The 19,544-nt window shown below is 34.6% G+C and overlaps 1 protein-coding gene across 3 annotated transcripts in view; it reads right to left on the bottom strand.

Moving 5' to 3' along the window:
- CPNE8 (copine 8) overlaps positions 1 to 19,544 on the bottom strand; it is a 104,099-nt gene that overhangs the window by 39,805 nt on the left and 44,750 nt on the right. For all 3 annotated transcript variants that reach the window (XM_080577510.1, XM_080577511.1, XM_080577509.1), the window contains 4 exons: positions 14,407 to 14,470; positions 11,052 to 11,155; positions 9,718 to 9,822; positions 4,594 to 4,635 (listed from right to left, as the gene is read on the bottom strand). In XM_080577510.1, the coding sequence (XP_080433636.1) occupies positions 4,594 to 4,635; positions 9,718 to 9,822; positions 11,052 to 11,155; positions 14,407 to 14,470 (315 nt within the window). The remainder of the gene's footprint in view (positions 1 to 4,593; positions 4,636 to 9,717; positions 9,823 to 11,051; positions 11,156 to 14,406; positions 14,471 to 19,544) is intronic.

Below are 19,544 nucleotides of genomic sequence, written 5' to 3'. Positions count from 1 at the left end.
GTACTTAAAAATCTGTACTGCTTACAAGTAACTGTTTCCTTAATTCTAAAAGACACTGGAATGCTTCCTTTTTTTCTTGTGGCAATGTTCACAGACTGGTTAAGAGCGAGGAAGATTTAATTCCTCTGACTAATCTTGTTAAAAAGGTGTGGACATAAATGATCATTCTCAGAGTTCTCTGCTCTTAAAAGATCATTAACCTAGATCTCAACACTCACTATTCAGATGGATGTACATTCCTCCACTAGACTGGCTCTGAAAAAAAAGCACCTGCTGGAAGTATTAAGAATAAAAAGATCCCTCCCCACACTCCTCATCGCACAGCACCCCATGCATTTCCTTATTAGTCTCTGAACTGACAATCCAAAGAAATAGTTGTCTTCGACAGACTTTTGCCTTCCTAACATCAAGTATTCCTAGGCTTAAACACTTTTGTCCATGAACTGCTTATCAGAGACTCTTACTACATCAAATAATCACTTGAACCCCAAATCCCTAAAACTGCCACTTATGGTAATATGCTTTGAAGTGCTGAAAATCAATTTCAGAATTATTAACTTCACTTATTTTAATGATCTAAATGAAAAAAAAAAAAACAACAATGGAGGAAAGGACAATCACCACCAGAAATGTCAGTAAGTAGGGTGAAAAGCCCAATCATTTAAAAATCAACTAAGCAGCTGGAAAAGGAGGTCAAACATGGAGGACAAGAAAAAATTTCAAAGCACCTGGACTCTGAGGTTTATGATCTCTCTTGCAGTGTTTAGGTTCTCAGATAAATTTTTCTCTCTTGCAGTATTTAGATTCTCAGATGGCTGTTTTGGTGGCCCCAGGCTTGTGTGGCACTATTTATGATTTTAAAATTCAAGAAAAAAAGCATTTATTCTATGTAACAGATCACGAATGTCAAGAATATGAAGTGGCTTTTGTACCACATATACAAGGTAACAATTTCTCTGAAGTTAGTAAAAAAGCCTTCAGAGAGAAATAAAAACATCAGAGAATTGCTGATGTTCTCCTTTTCATACTCACACAGCCCAGAACTCAGATGAAGCAGACATGCCTACTGTATTCTTGGGAATTTTCACTGAAGTGCCTCAATGGTGGTTGCCTCTCAAGTTCCAGTTTTCTTTTTTTCAAACTTGTCTATGTGTAATTTAGCAAGCTGCTCCAATGCAGCTGTTTATGATAATTTTTCTTTCCTAATAAAACAGTAATACCTCAAATAATGTGCATCTACACTGTTACACCACCTATAAGTTATACCACTTAACCAGAATTTTCTAGCAAGGTTTGTGGAACTGTTGTGTTACTCCCTCACAGCTCACTTGCTCAAGATCAAGTGTAAGAAAAGAAAAGAATTTTCTACAGTTTTTCCTTTTTTTTCATTATTTATTTCTATCTGTTAGGCCAATTCTACACCCACTAGACTACTTTCCTATTCAAATTTTTGTCATGGATATCAATGCAACGTGTTCCAATACAGAATCTTCCAGATGTTTTCAGCAATAAATGACACCAGAATTCAGCACTGGAAATACAAGCAAGCTAGTATTTCTGTTGAGGATGAATGAACTAAAGAAAATAATCCTGTGCAGTTAACTATTAGTATAGAAGTTTTTGCATTGCCTGATTAAAACCAGGTGAAACCTATTTTTATTGGAAATGTTAGGTCTGCTAAAACACACAAAAAGAAGAAAATCTTTTAAATGAAGTATGAAAGTATCCAATGGGAAGTTGCATATTATCTTATTTTTCCTCCTGTAATACCTGCCTGCAAGTACTTCATTGATAAGGACACTCAAGAAAAGAGGTCACCAGTTTCACACAAATGGGCTTCTCTGAAGCAACAAAAACAACTTTTGTGACTTCATAGCACCAAATATTTGGGGGGGTTATCACAGCTCTTAGAAACAAGGGTTATGATTTAGAACAACTGTTTCACATTTTGACAACTTTTGTATGAAAACTGGTTTGAGACAAAGAAATGCTTAATAATTAAAAGTGTTAATGTTACAATGGTTCAGTGGTACATTTTAGTCAAGAAATTGTAAGTGATGTTTGAAAATAGATGAGAGTTAAGAATATACAATTACTCAATGTAATTCATGAACTTGACAGTAAGAAGCTGAGCCCTCAAGCTGTTTTCCCAAAGCACAAATAACAAGGCATGAGGAAAAAAAAGGAAAAAAAACAACAAACAACTCTAACTCAAGACTGTTGAATAAAATAATATTGATTCATAAATCAAGTATATGCACAGTAATGTTGTCTTACTGATTGCAGAATAACCTGCAATATTCAGTATAACTTGCTTTGCTATCTCCAGGCTCTCTGATGATCTTTCAAAGGTTGTTTTTGGCCAGAGTACACAGCTCTGGAGCAAAAAGTTGCAGCCCAGTGAGGTAATCAGACCGTTTATCAACCGCTCATTAATAAAGTGTCCATATTTGTGTAACAGTGGCTTTGTACAAAAAAAGAAAGACTAATTAAGCCATTTTGAATAGGAGTCTCTTCAGGTAAATTTGGTTAACTCTAAGTTAGATCAGTCAGTTACGTTCTTGCTATGATCACTAGTAAGTCATAGGCACCACCAAATGGCAATTTATTCCTGTTAGGATGGATTAAATCAGAATGTAGACGACCATTTTCCCTGTTTGCTACTGAAGTAGCTTAAATGATTAATTGCTTGATTTTTAAATTGTCTGAAGTTATATGAGATGGGCACTGTCCTGTCTTTGAGGAATTTAACATGTGAAATGTCAGTGTTGTCTGCTTCTAAATTCAAAAAAGGTGGAAAGCAAGAGGCAAAAACACATACAATTAGAATAAAAAGGAATACACTTAAGTAATATTCTTTTTTTCTTTTCGTTAGATACTAGTATTACAGGTATTAAGAGTGAGATGTGAGGAAAAGCAGATGTTTCAAACTGTTTGGCACAGTAGAGGCTAATGATTGCCTGAATTCCACAGCATGTTAAAAATTTCACTGCAAGCTGCAGCTATACAATATTATTTCTCAGATTTCTTCCCTTTCTTTCTAATCATACCTCAGTTTCTGATTTTGGAGGAAACAGGTCAGCACATGGGGCTCAACACATTAATAAAATACTATCTTTATTTTTAATAACTTGTAAATATTTAAGTTTTCATTTTCATATTATTTTCACAAAATATTGTAGTTTAACTATAAATTATAAGTATATCCCATTTTTTGAAGATTTGGCAAATCTAAGTGAAAAACAGAGGATGGTAATAGAAATTAATCTTTATAGTGATGCTGCAACTTTTTGTTAATAATGCTTTGATAATTTAAATCCCCATATTTTTAATTGCTAGAATATGTTATTTTGTTCCTTCAGGGAATAGCTAATCAAGGAGGATGAATTTGCACTAGCAGGTGGTATTTATAGAGGGTAAACATGTGGTAAGAATACTTAAATCAAGATATTTCATGACAGAACCAAAAAGACAAAAGTACAAGCTGAAAAGGCTGAAACTGGTTTTGGCTCTTGTCAGCAAAGAAATGAATGGCAGCACAGGATATATTTGCCTATTATGATTACAAGATCTACTGGGCCAGAGAAGCACAGTATCATAAGCTATAATACCAGAAAAAAAAATGCTTTAGTAACACCAGAGACATTACTATATAATAAATACTATACTCTTAAAAATTCAAATGTAAATGCATATTATTATATTGAAAATATAAAGATTAAAAAGAAATAGTTAAGACAGACCAGCTGATAGAGAAATGGAAATCAATATATTCTTGTATTGCATGCAGCATCTGGTACCATGATTTATGAATATGCTTTCTATCCAAAATATTAAGATACAAGCTCAAGCATTTTTTAAGGAAGAGGTATCAATCCAGTCTGACTGAAAATAATTGTGTCTTGTTTGTCAAAACAAGGACAATTTGAAAAGCTGATTTCTTCAGAAAAAGACTGTATACTCAGTAAAGACAGCAGGGCTGAACAATTATAAATTCCTCATCTTGAAATTAGCTAAAGAAAATCCACATATATTCCACCACCCTCTTTTTAGTGATGGAGTTATTTAAAACCAGGTCTTACAGTTCTAGAGTTTACAAGAACGTTTTGATGAGGAAAGGCATGGAAATGATCATTCAGATCACATCTGAAATTATGATAATCAATAGGTAGTTTCTACACTGCTATATCTAGGCAACCATGCCTATCAGTTACAGGCTCAGGCATTTTATCCTACTTGAAAAGAAAAGCAGCAGTTCGTGAAGCAATGTCTTAAGCAAAGAAAGGGGTTTATAAAATGGATTATTCCTCCTTTCACACATGTACAGTAACTGTTAGAGATCACAAAACATCCCATCTTGCTTGTTCCATGTATGAACATATACACATCATGTTTGAAATGGGATGATACATCAACATTTACTTCAATTGCAAAACAAGACAGAACTGTAGCACAACCTTTTTTTTTTTTCAGTACCTGTGATTCTAAATATTGAGACAGACTATTCTCTAGTTCAGTTCTGGCTACTATATATTTATACATTTTTAAATATACGTTCATGGAAAATCCTGAAGTTTAACAACAATGTCTTACCTTCCATCTCTATCCCAATCATACACTTCTACTTTAATTGTCCTAAAAAAAAATAAAAAGAGAAAATATATATATTTTAATGTACTACATTGCCTTTAATATTTACATTTTAATAGGATATGGAAAAAATCAACTGTACCAAAGCCAGAAGACCAATTTTTCCAGTCATTTCTCATGGTGCAGAAAATAGCAAGTCAATCAGGCTACCCAATATAAATTCATAAATGAATAGTAAAATACGGTGAAAGCTAAGGAAACAAGTAAACATATTAGAAGCTTAACCAGTATATTTTTACTTGCTCATGCTCTGATTTTTATTTTTATTTTCTTTTGTAATTGATCCTTTAAACTTAAAGTATTATCTATCAACATTTTTAAAGAAAAATCAGCAAAATTGAACTTATTGTGTTTGTTTCTTGGTATATGCTATTACTTGGAAGATCCTGGGGTATCTACTGTGGGGTAGTAACATCTTATAGAAAAAAAAATGTATTTATATTTGAGAAGATGACTCTTCTCTCAAAAAGAAGAGAACTTGAGGAGCACCTTATGAAACAAAAATTCCTGGCATAGTACTGTTTGCAAACAATGTTCACACTACAAAGTAATGCACGCTTCTAGAATTCTAGTATAAACATTTTGGTTCTTAAATGAAAATAACTACTCCAGAATAAAGCTAAACTTCAATCTGGTAAACAATGTTAGTCTCTGCTAAATATTCTGCAGTGGTGAAAAATGAAAACTGTGTGATTCAGCCAAGGCATTGTGAAGGCACTGGGGCTGCAGATGAAAGAAATCTGTAGTACTTCAAACACTGCACTTTTTCAACCCTTAAACTCCCTCTTACCCCACAATAGAGGAAGTGGCTGCTTTGCTATCTGACCGAAAAGTAAAGCGCAGTATCATTTTTTTGAATTTCTGAATTTTTTTGAATTCTTGTAAAGCCAAAAGAATGGTTCTTTAGTTCTTGCATCAGCTTATATTAGATAACCACCACATTAAGCAACACATCCACAACTCTGGCTTCCTAGAATTAAATGGGATCAGCAGATCATGGAAGCATGGGTGGGAACATGATGTAGGAAGCAATTTTTCCCAAACTGACTGATTGTCCTGGGCACCCTGGGGATATTCACACTCCTCTTAGTAAATCAGGAGCTGGTGGGCAAGTTGGGTAATAAAATGTTAAAGTCTGGCAATATACAATTACCCAGTGTAAACACTTATTCAAGAGAACTAATTATAATTTATTCAATTTAAAACACGATTGAGAGACAAATTAGCACATTATTATACACATAAAAAATACTGATATTCCAAAATAGGAAAAGGAGGAGTTGGTTTGTCTTGGTGTTTCTCTTTTCAACTAGAATTCTCTTTTCAACTAAAATTTAATTGCTCTACCCACATAATTTTTTATATTTTATCTATCTTGTAGCATTTCAGTTTGGGGTTAAACTACCTTAGGATGACAACTAATTATAATGACAGTTGTTCTTCTGTGGAATGAAATCGAGAACAGTTCCAAACAGTTCCACCGAGTGTTTGATTGTTGAAATGATATGGTATTTCATTTAGTAAGAAAGGCAATATCACAGAGTTTCTTTCCCCAGACAACCATTATTTTACTTCCAGGTTTCAAAACCTGTTACTACTAAGACAGATAAGACACTAGTAAATTAAGATTTATAACACTGGTAAATTAAGATCTACATGAGGGTCAGTGGGACTTAAATTTTGAATTGTCCTACAAATCTGTGTTTGAATATCTACATACCTACTCAGTTAATACCTTAAATACCTACATTAAAAAAAAATACAGAAAACTTGAATTATTAAGATCAATTCTTAAGATTTTTGACATAAATTCTCAAGAAGTAAAATTTCAGTAAGAACAACTCTTCCTTGAATGAAGCTCCTTTTTCCTCAAATTCATTCCACATTAAAAAGATTGATCACCAACCTTGAGTTTCACCTATTTTGCATGACACATGCATGGCTATATGCACTACAATAAAGGCCTTTCAAACTTTCATGTACTGATATTTCAGCCTGCTCTACACTGCTATTTTACCTTAAAGGACCCAGTTTCTCTATTTTCATTTAAAAAATTATAGTTACGCAAAATTGGGATTTAGGAAACCTCTGTCTTAAAACTTTCACGCAGAAAATAACTGTGTGTAAGAAGTGCTATTTGAGAGCTCATATTAAGAAAAAGAAGAGAACAACAATTTTAAAGTCACTAAGTACTACTATCAAAATCCCTGTGGTGGTTTAAAAGATATTGTATGATGGTATAGTTTGAGAAAAGCTAAGCAAATTCTTGCCTTTTCACAATGAAAACATGGATAGAGTTCACTTGGAAGCATTAGCTAACTGAAGAATTACTCTTCCCAAAACTAGAATGAATGTTGACTGTGATACATACCCTTACCAATTACATTACTCTCACCTTTCAACATCTATCACAGAATCCAGAGTATCATAATCTAATCTGTCAAACTATCATTATCCAAAAGAGACTTTGGGGTTTTATGTTTTTATGTATTACCAAACTGATCTTAGCAATCTAATCCTCACCTTTAGAAATAAAAGTTTTCACATTAAATAAATGAAAACAACAACAAAAACTTTTGATGCTTCTTTTGGGCCATCAACAAATAATAATTTGAATTTGACAGCTAAAATGTATTTCTTCATTTGAAATATGATTATTATAGGCAGGACTACAAAGTTCCATCGAGACATTTATTTATAAGGCATTCACTGAGTACATTATGTAGAAAGAATTCAAAGTACAATCAACATGAGAAAACAGTAGTTACACAATAATTTGAAGCATGCCATTATATTTTTTTGTTCTCTTTTGGAATGCTGGAATTATTTCAATATTGCTTCTAACACAGTATCTTTTTTTTTTAATTATTATGAAAGCCTTGTCTTGAATATGATAAACAGTGCCGAGTACAAAGACTAGCTTTATGAGCACTATTTTGCTTTGCATTATGCACATATATAAGTTTAAAATTCTATTTGATTAGAATTTACTTATTATGAAATTTCTGCATTTTTTTCTATCTAGCTGAAAGAGAAACCAATGTGAATGACAGTAACTGGATTGAGTACTTCACAAAGAGAGTATTAGGAATGTAAGAGAACCCTTTTTCCTCCAATTTGAAGCAACGTGACACCAAGTACTGGAAGAATATGACACAAAATAAAGCAGCTAAGATCCAGTAGGAAGCACTAAGAATGGTCATTCCCAAAAAGAATGATAAAAACAATTCCACTTCCGTAGAAAAAAATCAGAAGTCAATTAGCTTTTGACCTTTCCATTTTTAATAAGCAGCTTATAAAAATAGAACTTTATTACCGTGAAAGCATTCTGCTTAGCTTAGTGAACATACGCACTTCTTACTATCCTGCTTCTTCAGTACTAACTACTTAGTTTAAGTCAAGTGAAGCACAAGTCAGGACAAGTGTTGATTTCTGTTTATACCCTGACATCAGCTAGTAAATTACAAGTTGAAGGAATGTCTCCCCAAAAGACTAGGCTTTCATGGTAACAGATTAAAATAATTTTACTTCATACATTTCACTGATTAATTAACTTAATAAAGTAATGTAGGTATGATATGGCAAAGCCATGTGCTACAGCAACTTAAAACATACATGAATGAACAGTAATTACGTACATGGAAGCTGAAAATGAAAGGTCAGGTAGAGAAAAAAAGTAACTACTTAAATTCCAAATTAAAGATTTTCTCAAAGACACACTCATAGGAAAATTATCAATTTGAATAAATTCTTTATTTCCCTACATGTAGTAATAGGTTTCAAGAAAGGATTGGGCTTCTGCTGATGGGAACGTTAGTTCAGGGTTAGAAGAGTGCAATGCAAAACTCTTTTATTTTAACTGGTATTCTATCTTAACTGACTTTTTAACTGAACTGACAAAATACATTCAAAGTATAAAAGATAAGATATGAACATACCAAACTCAACTTAATAAAACATATTTTAGGGGGTTACAAGGCATTCGAACTGTATTTTTGACCTTTTGCCTTTGAAATACCCAGACAAGTACATTTTGCATCTCTTGTATTTTCTCTCCTTTATCTTTCACCCAAAGTAAAGCTGAATTGAATCCATGCACTGCATGCAGCTTACCTATTACTCATACTCCTATTCTAGTCTTCATATATTTCCTTCATATTTCTTTTATTATTTTAATCTAAATATTACATTATACGCTGCTAAAAGGATTATGACTAATGATAAGTCTATACTTCCTTAGAGTCTTACTAAAATAATTTCAGTACTCCAGATTTCAGGTAATAAGGATACATAAATTACCAGACATTTATCTGGGTATATAATAATAACAGTGATATCTCAATGCTTTTCAAAAATATGAATAGTGACAACAGAACAAGTCATCAGAAGGGACTTAAACATTTTTCTTGTTGATATTGTTAGAAGTTAGCATGTCCATTTTTTAAGAAGTCTAAAGATATCCATAATTCCTCAAATTAACTAACTTGCTTGATAGTATTGGTAAAACATTAGTAAAACCATGGTTTATGACCATGTTTTTCAAAGATGGACCCTTTTGCATTGGATCACTGAAAACATCAACTCTGAACAAGATAGTAATTAACTTCTCGGTTTCTAATCTATTTATCTCTAGATGAGATCTACTTATCTCATCTATCTATATATTGTAAATGCTATCATTTATCAGCATCCTCTGGCGTTACAAAGGCAGACATTTGTGTACGTTTTTCACTGAAACACTACATATTAAACATTAATCCTTGTGCATACTAGTACCAGTGGCCGGTCAAGTTAGTTATGTTCTTTCTAACTTTCTTAATCACCATAGAGACTGAAGAATTTTTTTTTCCTGAAATCACTGCTAGCATTTCCTACAGATATAGCATATTGGCTTCATTTTTGGAAATTTAATGTGGTGTTTTGAATACATAATATCCTTCCAAAATACTGAGTAAATAATCTAAATAACATCCATAACTGAACTGTTTAGAAAAACGGATCTATAAAAGAATACATGAGTTAGGAAAAAAAAAAGTATATGCTAGGAAAGCATAACGTACAGCTTACCGGTCATAGTCTCCATTACACAGTGCTCTGACAGAAATCTTGAATGCCTGCCACACTGGATTTAATGTATTTTTTACAACTTCTGTTTTGTGGCAGATTGTAAAACTGAAAAAAAAAAAAAAGATATATTTGGATTTATGCACTTTTTTATTTGTGTCAGCAAACATGGAATAAAAAGAGCTGTAATCTGTATTCACTGATACAATGTCCATATAAAGTTTAAGCTAAGAAAAGAGTAGTAGCGAAATCCAGGAGAAAGAAGGCAAGGAGAACTGACGAGAACAGACCTGTTTGTGAGTGATTACAGACTAGGTCGCTACACAACTCTAAACCTAAAATGTTTTTACCCAAAACTTCCACCAGACTTACAATCACTCAGTGAATTAGTTCAGGGAAGAGCGCTCTCCACCCCACTTGTTTAAACAGGCTTTGTACAGCCAGAAATCAGTCACAGATCCAGAAGGAAAGAAGTCTGGAGAGGATTTGACTCTTTTTTAGCAGTTAAGATACTTAGCCAAGGGAGTCTTGGCTTTCTGACTCTTGTTCCCCAATTAATGTCTATTTTTTTTTAACCAAGGCTGTCTCAGGTAAAAGATATAAACCTCCACAACATTCCATGACCACCTTCTCTCAAATGAAATGCAATGTTTTAATATATATTTTGCTTTCTCTAAATGATGCAAAATTAAAATAGGTCTGAAATCTCATCATGGAAAGTGAATTGTTCAAAAGAAAATAGGAGGCAAGGTCACTGGTGAAATCAATACTGAAATTCTACATACAGATGACACTAAAATTCTCTTTTGAAGGAATACATTCCTTAAATTCCAAAGGCCTAAGTTTTTATCCAGGCTATTACTGAGAAGGCATGGCTAAAAAAAGTTTTCTATTTGGGACATTTTAATTCTACTTCCTAGAACACTGTCAAAAAGGTAGAAGATATTTCCAAATTTGCCGTATAAAGAACTTTGACCTAAAACAACATATACGTATCAGAATATTCTGAAGCTATGATTTTTTTTGGAATATTCTATTTAATTTAAGGACATGCTGTATCTTAGGAAAAGTCATGCTATTTAACTATTATGACTAATTTTTTTTGTTCTATATTTACCATACATTCAACTCTTAAAACCCTTAATTGCAGTATTTGATGTTTGTTACAATAGTTTTATTTCTATGCAGCATAACATTATTTATTAAAATTCAACAAACATAAAAGAAATGCAGCTTAATCTGACAAATATAAAAAAAATGAAAACTATATTACCATCTGAAAATAAGTAAGTTGCCTACTGTTTAGCAGCAGACGTACTTAACAGGCATCTATCTACCTGCCATCTTCATTGCTTCGATGAAATACCAGGAAAGGATCGGATTTCCCAAAGAAGTCCTTCTTGTCTAGTTTGTTCGCACAAAATTGCATTAAAACTGAATCCTGAAATTGATAATACAGAAAAATTACAAAGAGCATGCAGTTTGATAAAAGAAAATTATCATTGACTACTAACAATACAAATAGAAAACAAACTAAATGAGAGGTATCTGTCTTCTAGATACTTTCTACTTATTCACATTCTTGCAAATGTCCTTAGAGCGCAGCTTGAACTGCTGGAACCAATAATTTGTTTGGAGAAGCATAAAGTTCTATGCTAAATGATTCAGGATTTTTGTAGTACTTTCTGACATCCAAAGCTGCCTTCTGAGGGAAGTAGATGCATAGGCAAAGAACGCATCTTAGAATTAATTAAAAAATCTGCAGTGAGATACAACTACGCCTTATTCCTTCAGTGACTTACACCTTCAGTTGTCTGCTCCTGCAGTCTGTAAAGCAAATGGCTTAGCAATTAAGACTCTAGACATTTCCAGAAAATGGGTGCAAGAGGAAGACTAGAGAAAACACGGTCCACCACTGACTGGGGCAGGGGACCAGGTGACAAAGGAAATGGAAAAGTCTGGGTTCCTCATAGCCTGTCTTGGTATTTAGTGCTAAGGATTGACATCGAGAACCTTGGGCACCTGGGACCAGTAGTAAGTAAAAAGTAATTTGCACCAGCAATAGGTACAAAATGAAATACAGGAAATTCCATTTAAATACAAGAAAAAAAAAAAGCTTTTTACTATGAGGAGTAACACTGGAACAGGGAAACTGTAGAGTCTCTTTGAACATACTCAAAACCTAACTGCACAGAGCCCAGAGTAACCTTGTCTATGCAAGTTCTGAGTGGGGTCAACCTGGAAGAACAGGAAGGCCTCGGAATGCACCTAATGTTTATCTTCATTACAAGGGAAAGAAAAAAATCCTGTTCTAACTGTGGGTTTAATGACATATTTGTGACTTTTGAATGATTTGTTATAACTGGAATGGAAAAGCTGATCTTGACGGTTAAATCAGAATATAAGGAAAAAATATTCTGCAGACTCTTCTAAGGTTACCTATAAATGCTCAGGGTGATGGCAAACTAGACTTAGGAATGGTTAAGTAGGCACATGATTTCTGCAGGAAATCAATTAAATGATACGTCCATTTTGTCATCTGATAAAGTGTGAACGTTTTTATCAGTTACTACTTTCAGACGTTCCAAAATACTTCCCAAAACAAAGGAGAAAGGCATTTTCCATGACCATACTTACTATTCTCACTAGTAACACAGGCATGTCCTATTGCTACATCATCTATATCAGAGAGCCATCACTTAGTGCCACCTTTCATATCATCAGGTTTGATAACACTCTGCATTTACTGATTTATTCTCTTGTAATGAAAGCAGAGATGTGAACACAGGCTGAGAAGATGCCACTGTGTAGAGCAATGGCAAAGTTAGTATTCATCCCCCAGAAGATCAAACATTTGTGTACAGAAAAAAATGAGTGAGAAGCCAATTTCTTGAATTGTAGTTAGATCAGTTTTTTCCTTTAAATCTGACAGATAAGAAAGAAGAGAATTAGGATCCTTCCTCGATAAAAAAAAAAAAAGGTAACAGCAAAGGACAAAAGCAATAAACAAAGCCTAACTAAAGGAGTCAGAATTAGGAATAATCTGTCCTAACAAATTATAGTTGAAGGACAACAATTTTTCTGGTTCCACTTGCTATCAAAGTTGAAATAAAATTGTGTCCACTGGTTCTTTCAGAAATCCTTGTCACAAAAAGGCATGTTTTTTGTAAGTCTATTATTCCACCACTCAATATTAGCAGAGAAAAGGTAGTGTATGAGTGCACTCCCACAGACACTGTTAATGGGAGTTAAATGAGACTGAGTCGGTGCACCCTATTAGCACAACAGTGCAGGACTGGTAGGTTGTCTGACAAAGGCAAATAAGTTTTTACCCTGTGTGCTATTCAAATACACCAATTCTGCAGAGAAATAACACAAATTTAACTAAACTGGAAAAAAGGCAAAAAGAAATGATTTATTTCTTATGGAATATATTTCTTCAAATATCTAATGAGCTTAAGTAAATAAGACCTAAACAGATTAGCTATTGGACATATTAGTAAAAACAAAGTCATTACTATCACAGAAGTAGATTAAGAATTAACAGCTTATGACCCAGTGTGAAAGTTTTAAGTTAAGGAAACTGTGAAGCATTATCCCCCAACATCACCAAACTGCGAAAGCTAAGCCCCAGAAACAAATCTCTTCAAGCCTTAAGACATTTTTGTAGGTTTATGTATCTAATCTTATATTCTCTAGATCCCCTGGATCTCACCAAACGTCTGATATTATTGCTTTCCTCATTAAGATTTGCTATCTTGTCATTGCAAACTCTTCTAAGATACACACTACAGCCTCGTTCATTATATACCATGCTTGGGCTAACTCCCCCACCTTCAGATTCCAACCCTTCTTTATCACCCTGTGTATATAATCCTTCCTTATTCTTCCTTCCAGTCTCTGTTTCCCTATGATTTACGGCTTGCTGCTAGCTCATTCAGTGCTGGGAAGCCACAGAGCTGGCCTGGCTCCAGGTGCTTTCTGACCAGTAAGCCTTCTCCTCTGTCCAATCTACTTCTCCATGAGCACCTAGGAGGGGGAAAAGTGGTGATACACTTTGGGAAGGTCATGACCACACCATGTCTCTCCCCTTAACCAGCCAAATTCCCGACTGTCCCCCACACGCTGAGATATTCTTTTGCTTTCTATTAAATAAGTAATGTTATAGGTACCATTAATAAGCCAAGGCAGTCTTAACTTGAAAGAAAACCGTTTACATTCTTCTTGTATGTAGATTCTTTTAAATATCTAAATAGCTTTTTCCAATAAACATTAATTTGATATTTCTTTAAATAACATGACTATTAGCGTAAAGTTTTTAAATTAGAAGGTCAATTTTACTGTGATGTTCATGCAATATCAATATCCCATAATGGAAATGTAATTCCACAGCTGAAACAAATGGATTTTTGTTAAAAATTGGACACTAAGAGATTAAAATACGATTACTTAGAGAACCAAAGACTAGATTTAAGACTCATTTAAGAATCAAAGACCTTATGCTTCAAGTTGTTTTCTGCTTATTTCTTTACTACATAAAGCTAAGAGTAACTCATAAGGGAAAAATACCCTAACTTCTTATAGACATCAAAATATAGAAATTTATATATATATTTTTTTAACAATCTGGTGCAGGGTAAGTCACAAAAACATTTTCACTTTACTTTTCAAAAGTAACGAACACACACTTACTCGGCAACAGCCCAGCTCCTCTGCTGTTACTATGACTGTTCCACATTTCTTCCCAGGAATGCCTCTAGAAGAAAATATAACTACATCAACTCAGTACCTTCAGATCAATCATAAATGCTACAGCTGAGACAGATTAACATAAGGTAAGCTTTCAAGTCACAAAACTGATGGCATGCTATGCAGTTTCACTCCTCTGTCACTTGTCCTGTGTTAAAATGTTGGTTAACTTAAGCAAATTGGTAAGTTGCACATTCCTTCTAATTTGCATGGACAAACAGTTAAAATTAAAACAAAACAGATTTAATTTTAAAAGAAATAGTATAAAAAAATTAAATGGGATAAAATGATAATATCAGAAATTCTATTTTTTACTCTCTCATTAAAATTTTATTTAGAGGTGACTCTACAGCTTAGAAATTCATGAAAATGATCCTTTTGCAGATTTTCCTTAAACAAAATGCCAAAAATAAATTTTAAACTATACACCAGCTTCATTTTTACAAAGACACTTAGTCTGAAATGTTTATGAAAACACACAATAATCTCACCATAATATAAGATACAGTAGTTATTAAATAAATTACAATTCACCCAAACACCAATTAAAAACACACTGCTGCAACACCAGAAAGCACAAAACAAATCCTTAGTTTATAGGAATAGAGAAGTCACAAATAATCTGACAGTATTCAGTGCCAGCACTTTTTCTGGGGAAAAAAAAGTACATGTATTCAGATACAACTTGTTGCATAATGCTGCCATATCTTATTATCTATTAGTAAATCCATTAGCAGATACATTAGCAATTACTACTGGATTATTTTTTTTTCAAGGTGAATGTTATTGCTTATACTACTTCAATTTCAAGTTCTTTATTTCTTTCTTGAAAATAAATAACTATTTAAATAAAATTATTTTCCAAGGAGACACAGAGGTAAAATTACACTTTTACATTGATTATATTTTTCAGATTTTTCAAAGAGAACTAGAGGGCACTCATGTTCTTCTGTTATGACATAATATCAACGTAAATATCTACTGTTGCTCTTATTTTTGCTTACTAGTTTCCTTAATCCTTTTGATTTTTGTACAGAGCTCCAAAATTTTAAATAAGTTCACCAAGACTGTGGTAGGGCATAGCAAAAACAAGTACAATGATGCAAAGAGAACTATGGAATTTTAACTTCTAAGCAACACTACACCATATCTGCAACCTGTAGAGGTGGGAGATGGGAGAAAGGAAGGGACAGAGGGGCAGGGGAAGTGGAGGGGAGAGGAAGGGAAAGAGAGAGGGAGAGAAGAAAAAGAACTGGTGGGGAAATAGTTCTTAAAAGCAGATGATGAAGAGGAGCAAAGACTGATGAAAACTTATGTGAGGATTTCAGAAGCTCACTGAAACTCCTGTTTAGAATGGGATGTTTGAGTCTGTAGGACATACATCAGGGAATGCTGCTCTTATGCTGCTCCGGTCACTTCTCAGTAATCAAAGAAATACGTGACTCTCATCCTGGACCTAGTATCCTCAGTACAACAAGGTAAGTCTGATTTCACAGGTAAAATTGTATATAAGGAAGCTATTCAAGTTTTTAATATTAAATCTTAACTGAAAATTTAAATACATAAAGATCTTATGGCACCCTTCCATTTAACATTGTTTAACTTATAAAATATAATACCTTAAGACCAAACAGGAAAACTTTATAAAAACAACAGAAAAAATATGGTCAATCAAGTGTTACACAGTGTGATTCATAGTTTCATCAACTTCTTCTGACCACCTGGTTTTAAATCTGTCACCCTTCAACAGCTCAAAGCCTGAAAACTATCCATTCTAGTCTCTGCAGCAATAGGATTTTGATGTGAAATACCAGATTTTCAAAAGTTGAAAAAAACCTGTGGTTGGTTTTTTTTTTTTTGAACAGTACATGTTGAAACTTCAAAAACTTTTGAAATTTGGTAGTAAGAGCAGCAGTAGAAATGACTTAGTTGTAAAAGTGATATTGAATTTATATGGAAAAATGTTTCAAGGAACAAATGACCTTCACCTCTGCTTTGACAAGTGAGGAAGAAAGAAATCTCAGAAGTATAACTAAAAAATCAGAAGCACCACTATTCTGTAAGCTATGTCACTCAAACAGAAAGAACCAGTATCAGAATTACCACAGCCTGAACCAAAACTCTCGCTACAGAGACATCTGAGTCCAGGATGGATGCAAATTGGTATTAGGGATGTATTTGAGAGATAGCCCAAGCAGCAATAGTACTAAGAGCAAATGCACCAAACATCTCTTTTGGTACAAAAATTCAAATAGATTTATTCCACCCCCAAAAGGTTATTGTGTCATGTGCTAAGCCATCAGAAATACAACTTGGATCACCTCCTGAAGAGCTGGAGGACTGAAGTAAACTGTTGATAGAAAGCTCCATTTCCGACAAACTGGTCACCAAACAGTTATAGAGAAGAATCTTGTGCCACCCTGCTTGCAGATACAACACATCGCAGTCAATACCTGCCAGTGTCAAACTGAGATTTGCACTTGAAGACATGCGTTGTCCCAATCCCAAAAGATACATGTGTCTGGAATTAGCACTCCGAAAGCTGGGGAAGCTGGAGGGGCAATCCCCTGAAGATATCTGGGTGGGTATGTCAGCAAAAAAGGGAATTCTTGATTGCTGACAAGACATGAAAAGTGCACACTGTTAAGTTGTACCTGAAAGCAAGGTTTGGCTTGACATATCACCAAGGTTCTAGAGGACGTGCCTTACAAAAGAAAGATCATTTTACTATGATGGCTGGCAAAGAGGTGAAATGCTTAATCAAGATTAGCACAGAATTTCTTTACAGCACAAAAATCTCTCATTATTCAGGGACTGAAAACTACCAACTGACCTCTACAGTTTGTGATGCTATTCAGGATGAGTTTTCTATCCTTGTCATGAGACTACAAGCATGAAAAAAAGACTGGGACATTTGCAGATGCTAAAGAGTTTCTTCTCTTACAAATTCTCTTTCAACCACTCATCAGGACAAGAAATCCTTAAATGTACAGTCAGCACCCTGACAAAAATTTCAGTAGTCACAGATCAGCCAAATGGAAAAACCTTTAACTAGCAATAATGCCTTTATGAGAAAAGAATAAAATAATGTCAAGCTGGTCTTACTTATACAAAAATACATTAATGAAGATTTCTGCCTGTTTAAATCCAGAATGCAGTGCCACGGCCCATCTTCTTTAGCTTTAGGGAATATCTGGTTTTGAGCTGTCCTGGAGTTGGTTCTATAGCACTGAAGTGACAATACAGTACTTATTTTCAGACTACCAAATTCTCTGGGTAGGATTCTCTGGAAAACGTTACAGAATATGATTTGTGGGGTAATCTGTATTGCACAGCCATTGTCAACTCTATCAGTGCTAGTTATCTGATATTCAAATATAGAAAATGTGCCAGTCGGGCTGTGAGTAGGTTGCATACTGAATAAAGGAAGGTAAAATGTGAGGAAGATCTACATATAGGGTTCTACTGGTTCAAGCCCAGAAGCTGTGGGCGTTCTACAGTGATAAGCAATTTTTACGTGGTTTAAAATGTCTTTCTGGCAGAAGTTGTTATGGCACAGGGTTCACCTGAGGCCTCTGATATTACAGAGAATGAAAGATTTTGTCATTAGAAAAAAGATGCACATGGAAAGATTCGCAAAGATGGCAAAATAATTGGACAGTCTCTGAGGGAGCAATTAACTTGACTGTTACGGGAATTGAACATGAGACCATCATCGAAAGAAAAGGCCACAACAATACCTGCATGTCTCTAGACTGCGTACGGCCTTGAGGAGTGATCGTCTCCTTAGAACAAATGATTGCATGATTGAGACACAGTATCTGCAGCACCTAAATAAGCTTGAAAGGTCACTCTGCCTTAACAAGGACTGAAAGGAGGACCTTGTGAGACTCAGTGGAAAAGTCAGAGAAAGATGACAGTTCATCTAGGAATTTGAACATCTGAGAGTAAACAGAGCAGTGAGGCAGAGAGGATTGAACACTTTTCAGATCATTAAAAAATTTACAGTCTTAACCCTGAACGTACAGAACTAGCCCTCTGGCAGTCACAACCACGGATAAGAGGACAGGACAAATATATAGAAAGTCCCTATTCCAAGGTTCAGGCATTTTTTCTATCCATTATGTTGACAGCAAGATGACAGGAGAAAGAACGTCCCAAAATAGGCCAGCTGGCTCCAGTGCAGCCTCATTAACAAGCAGTGGCACTCAGATCTGAATAACTGGTGTAGAACCTTCATTAGGCTCTGCAATGGCTCTGCCTCATCATCACAGAGAATCCTGACAGGAGTGCACTTATTAGATCCTGAAAGGAATATTGCTCAGAGTTACAAATGTAGCTTCTCTCTAGGAAGACAGAACACACAAATATCTATTTATGAATAATTTCAAGGAAGGTGACAGTCTCTTGAGAGAAAAATAAAGCTGTGCCATTTCTGGAAGTAGATACATCTGCACCTTATCCTTTCATGCTATTACAACTGGGGCACACAAGGTCACTGAGTAGATCTTACACAGAGCTTGTCTTGGGAAAGCATTTAATGAATTCAGTAACCCAATAACTAAAGAGGGTAAAAATTACTGTTAAAATGACAGATTCCCCATTTCCCCTGCCTTGTATGACTAGATTTATTTTGCAAGAGAAATTAACTAGAGGAGATGTTCACATCCGCCCCTGGCCAGTTTGTAGAATGAAATGCAGCACTGAAGAATTATGATCATGAACTCAAATGCTCACACTCACATAGGTAACAGGGTGGTGCCCTATCATACCAGGAGCGAGAGTCTTCTGCCACAGAGTGCACCAAATTCAAAGCCCTTAATGCTATCAGAAACAAACAGTGAGGCTGAGGAGATATCCTCACACCTGCCAAGAGCAAATACGATTAAATTCATGCCTCTGAGGCATAATCCACTGGAGCTTGTAAAACCAACAGAACTGCAAGTCATGCCTGTGATGAAGGCAAAGAAAAGTGTGCATGTTTATCTTCATTTTTGCTCTCACCATGAAGGACAGTGCCAAGGTATGTGTTTCAGCCTGCCTGGTAGACCACTGTAATAATGAGCCTCTAGGCTTGAGAT

Source organism: Anser brachyrhynchus (genome assembly GCF_964034855.1).
Source record: "Anser brachyrhynchus genome assembly, chromosome: 1".
Lineage (NCBI taxonomy): Eukaryota > Metazoa > Chordata > Aves > Anseriformes > Anatidae > Anser > Anser brachyrhynchus.
The sequence above is the reverse complement of the archived record's forward strand: the minus strand, read 5'-3'. Positions and strand labels throughout refer to the sequence as shown.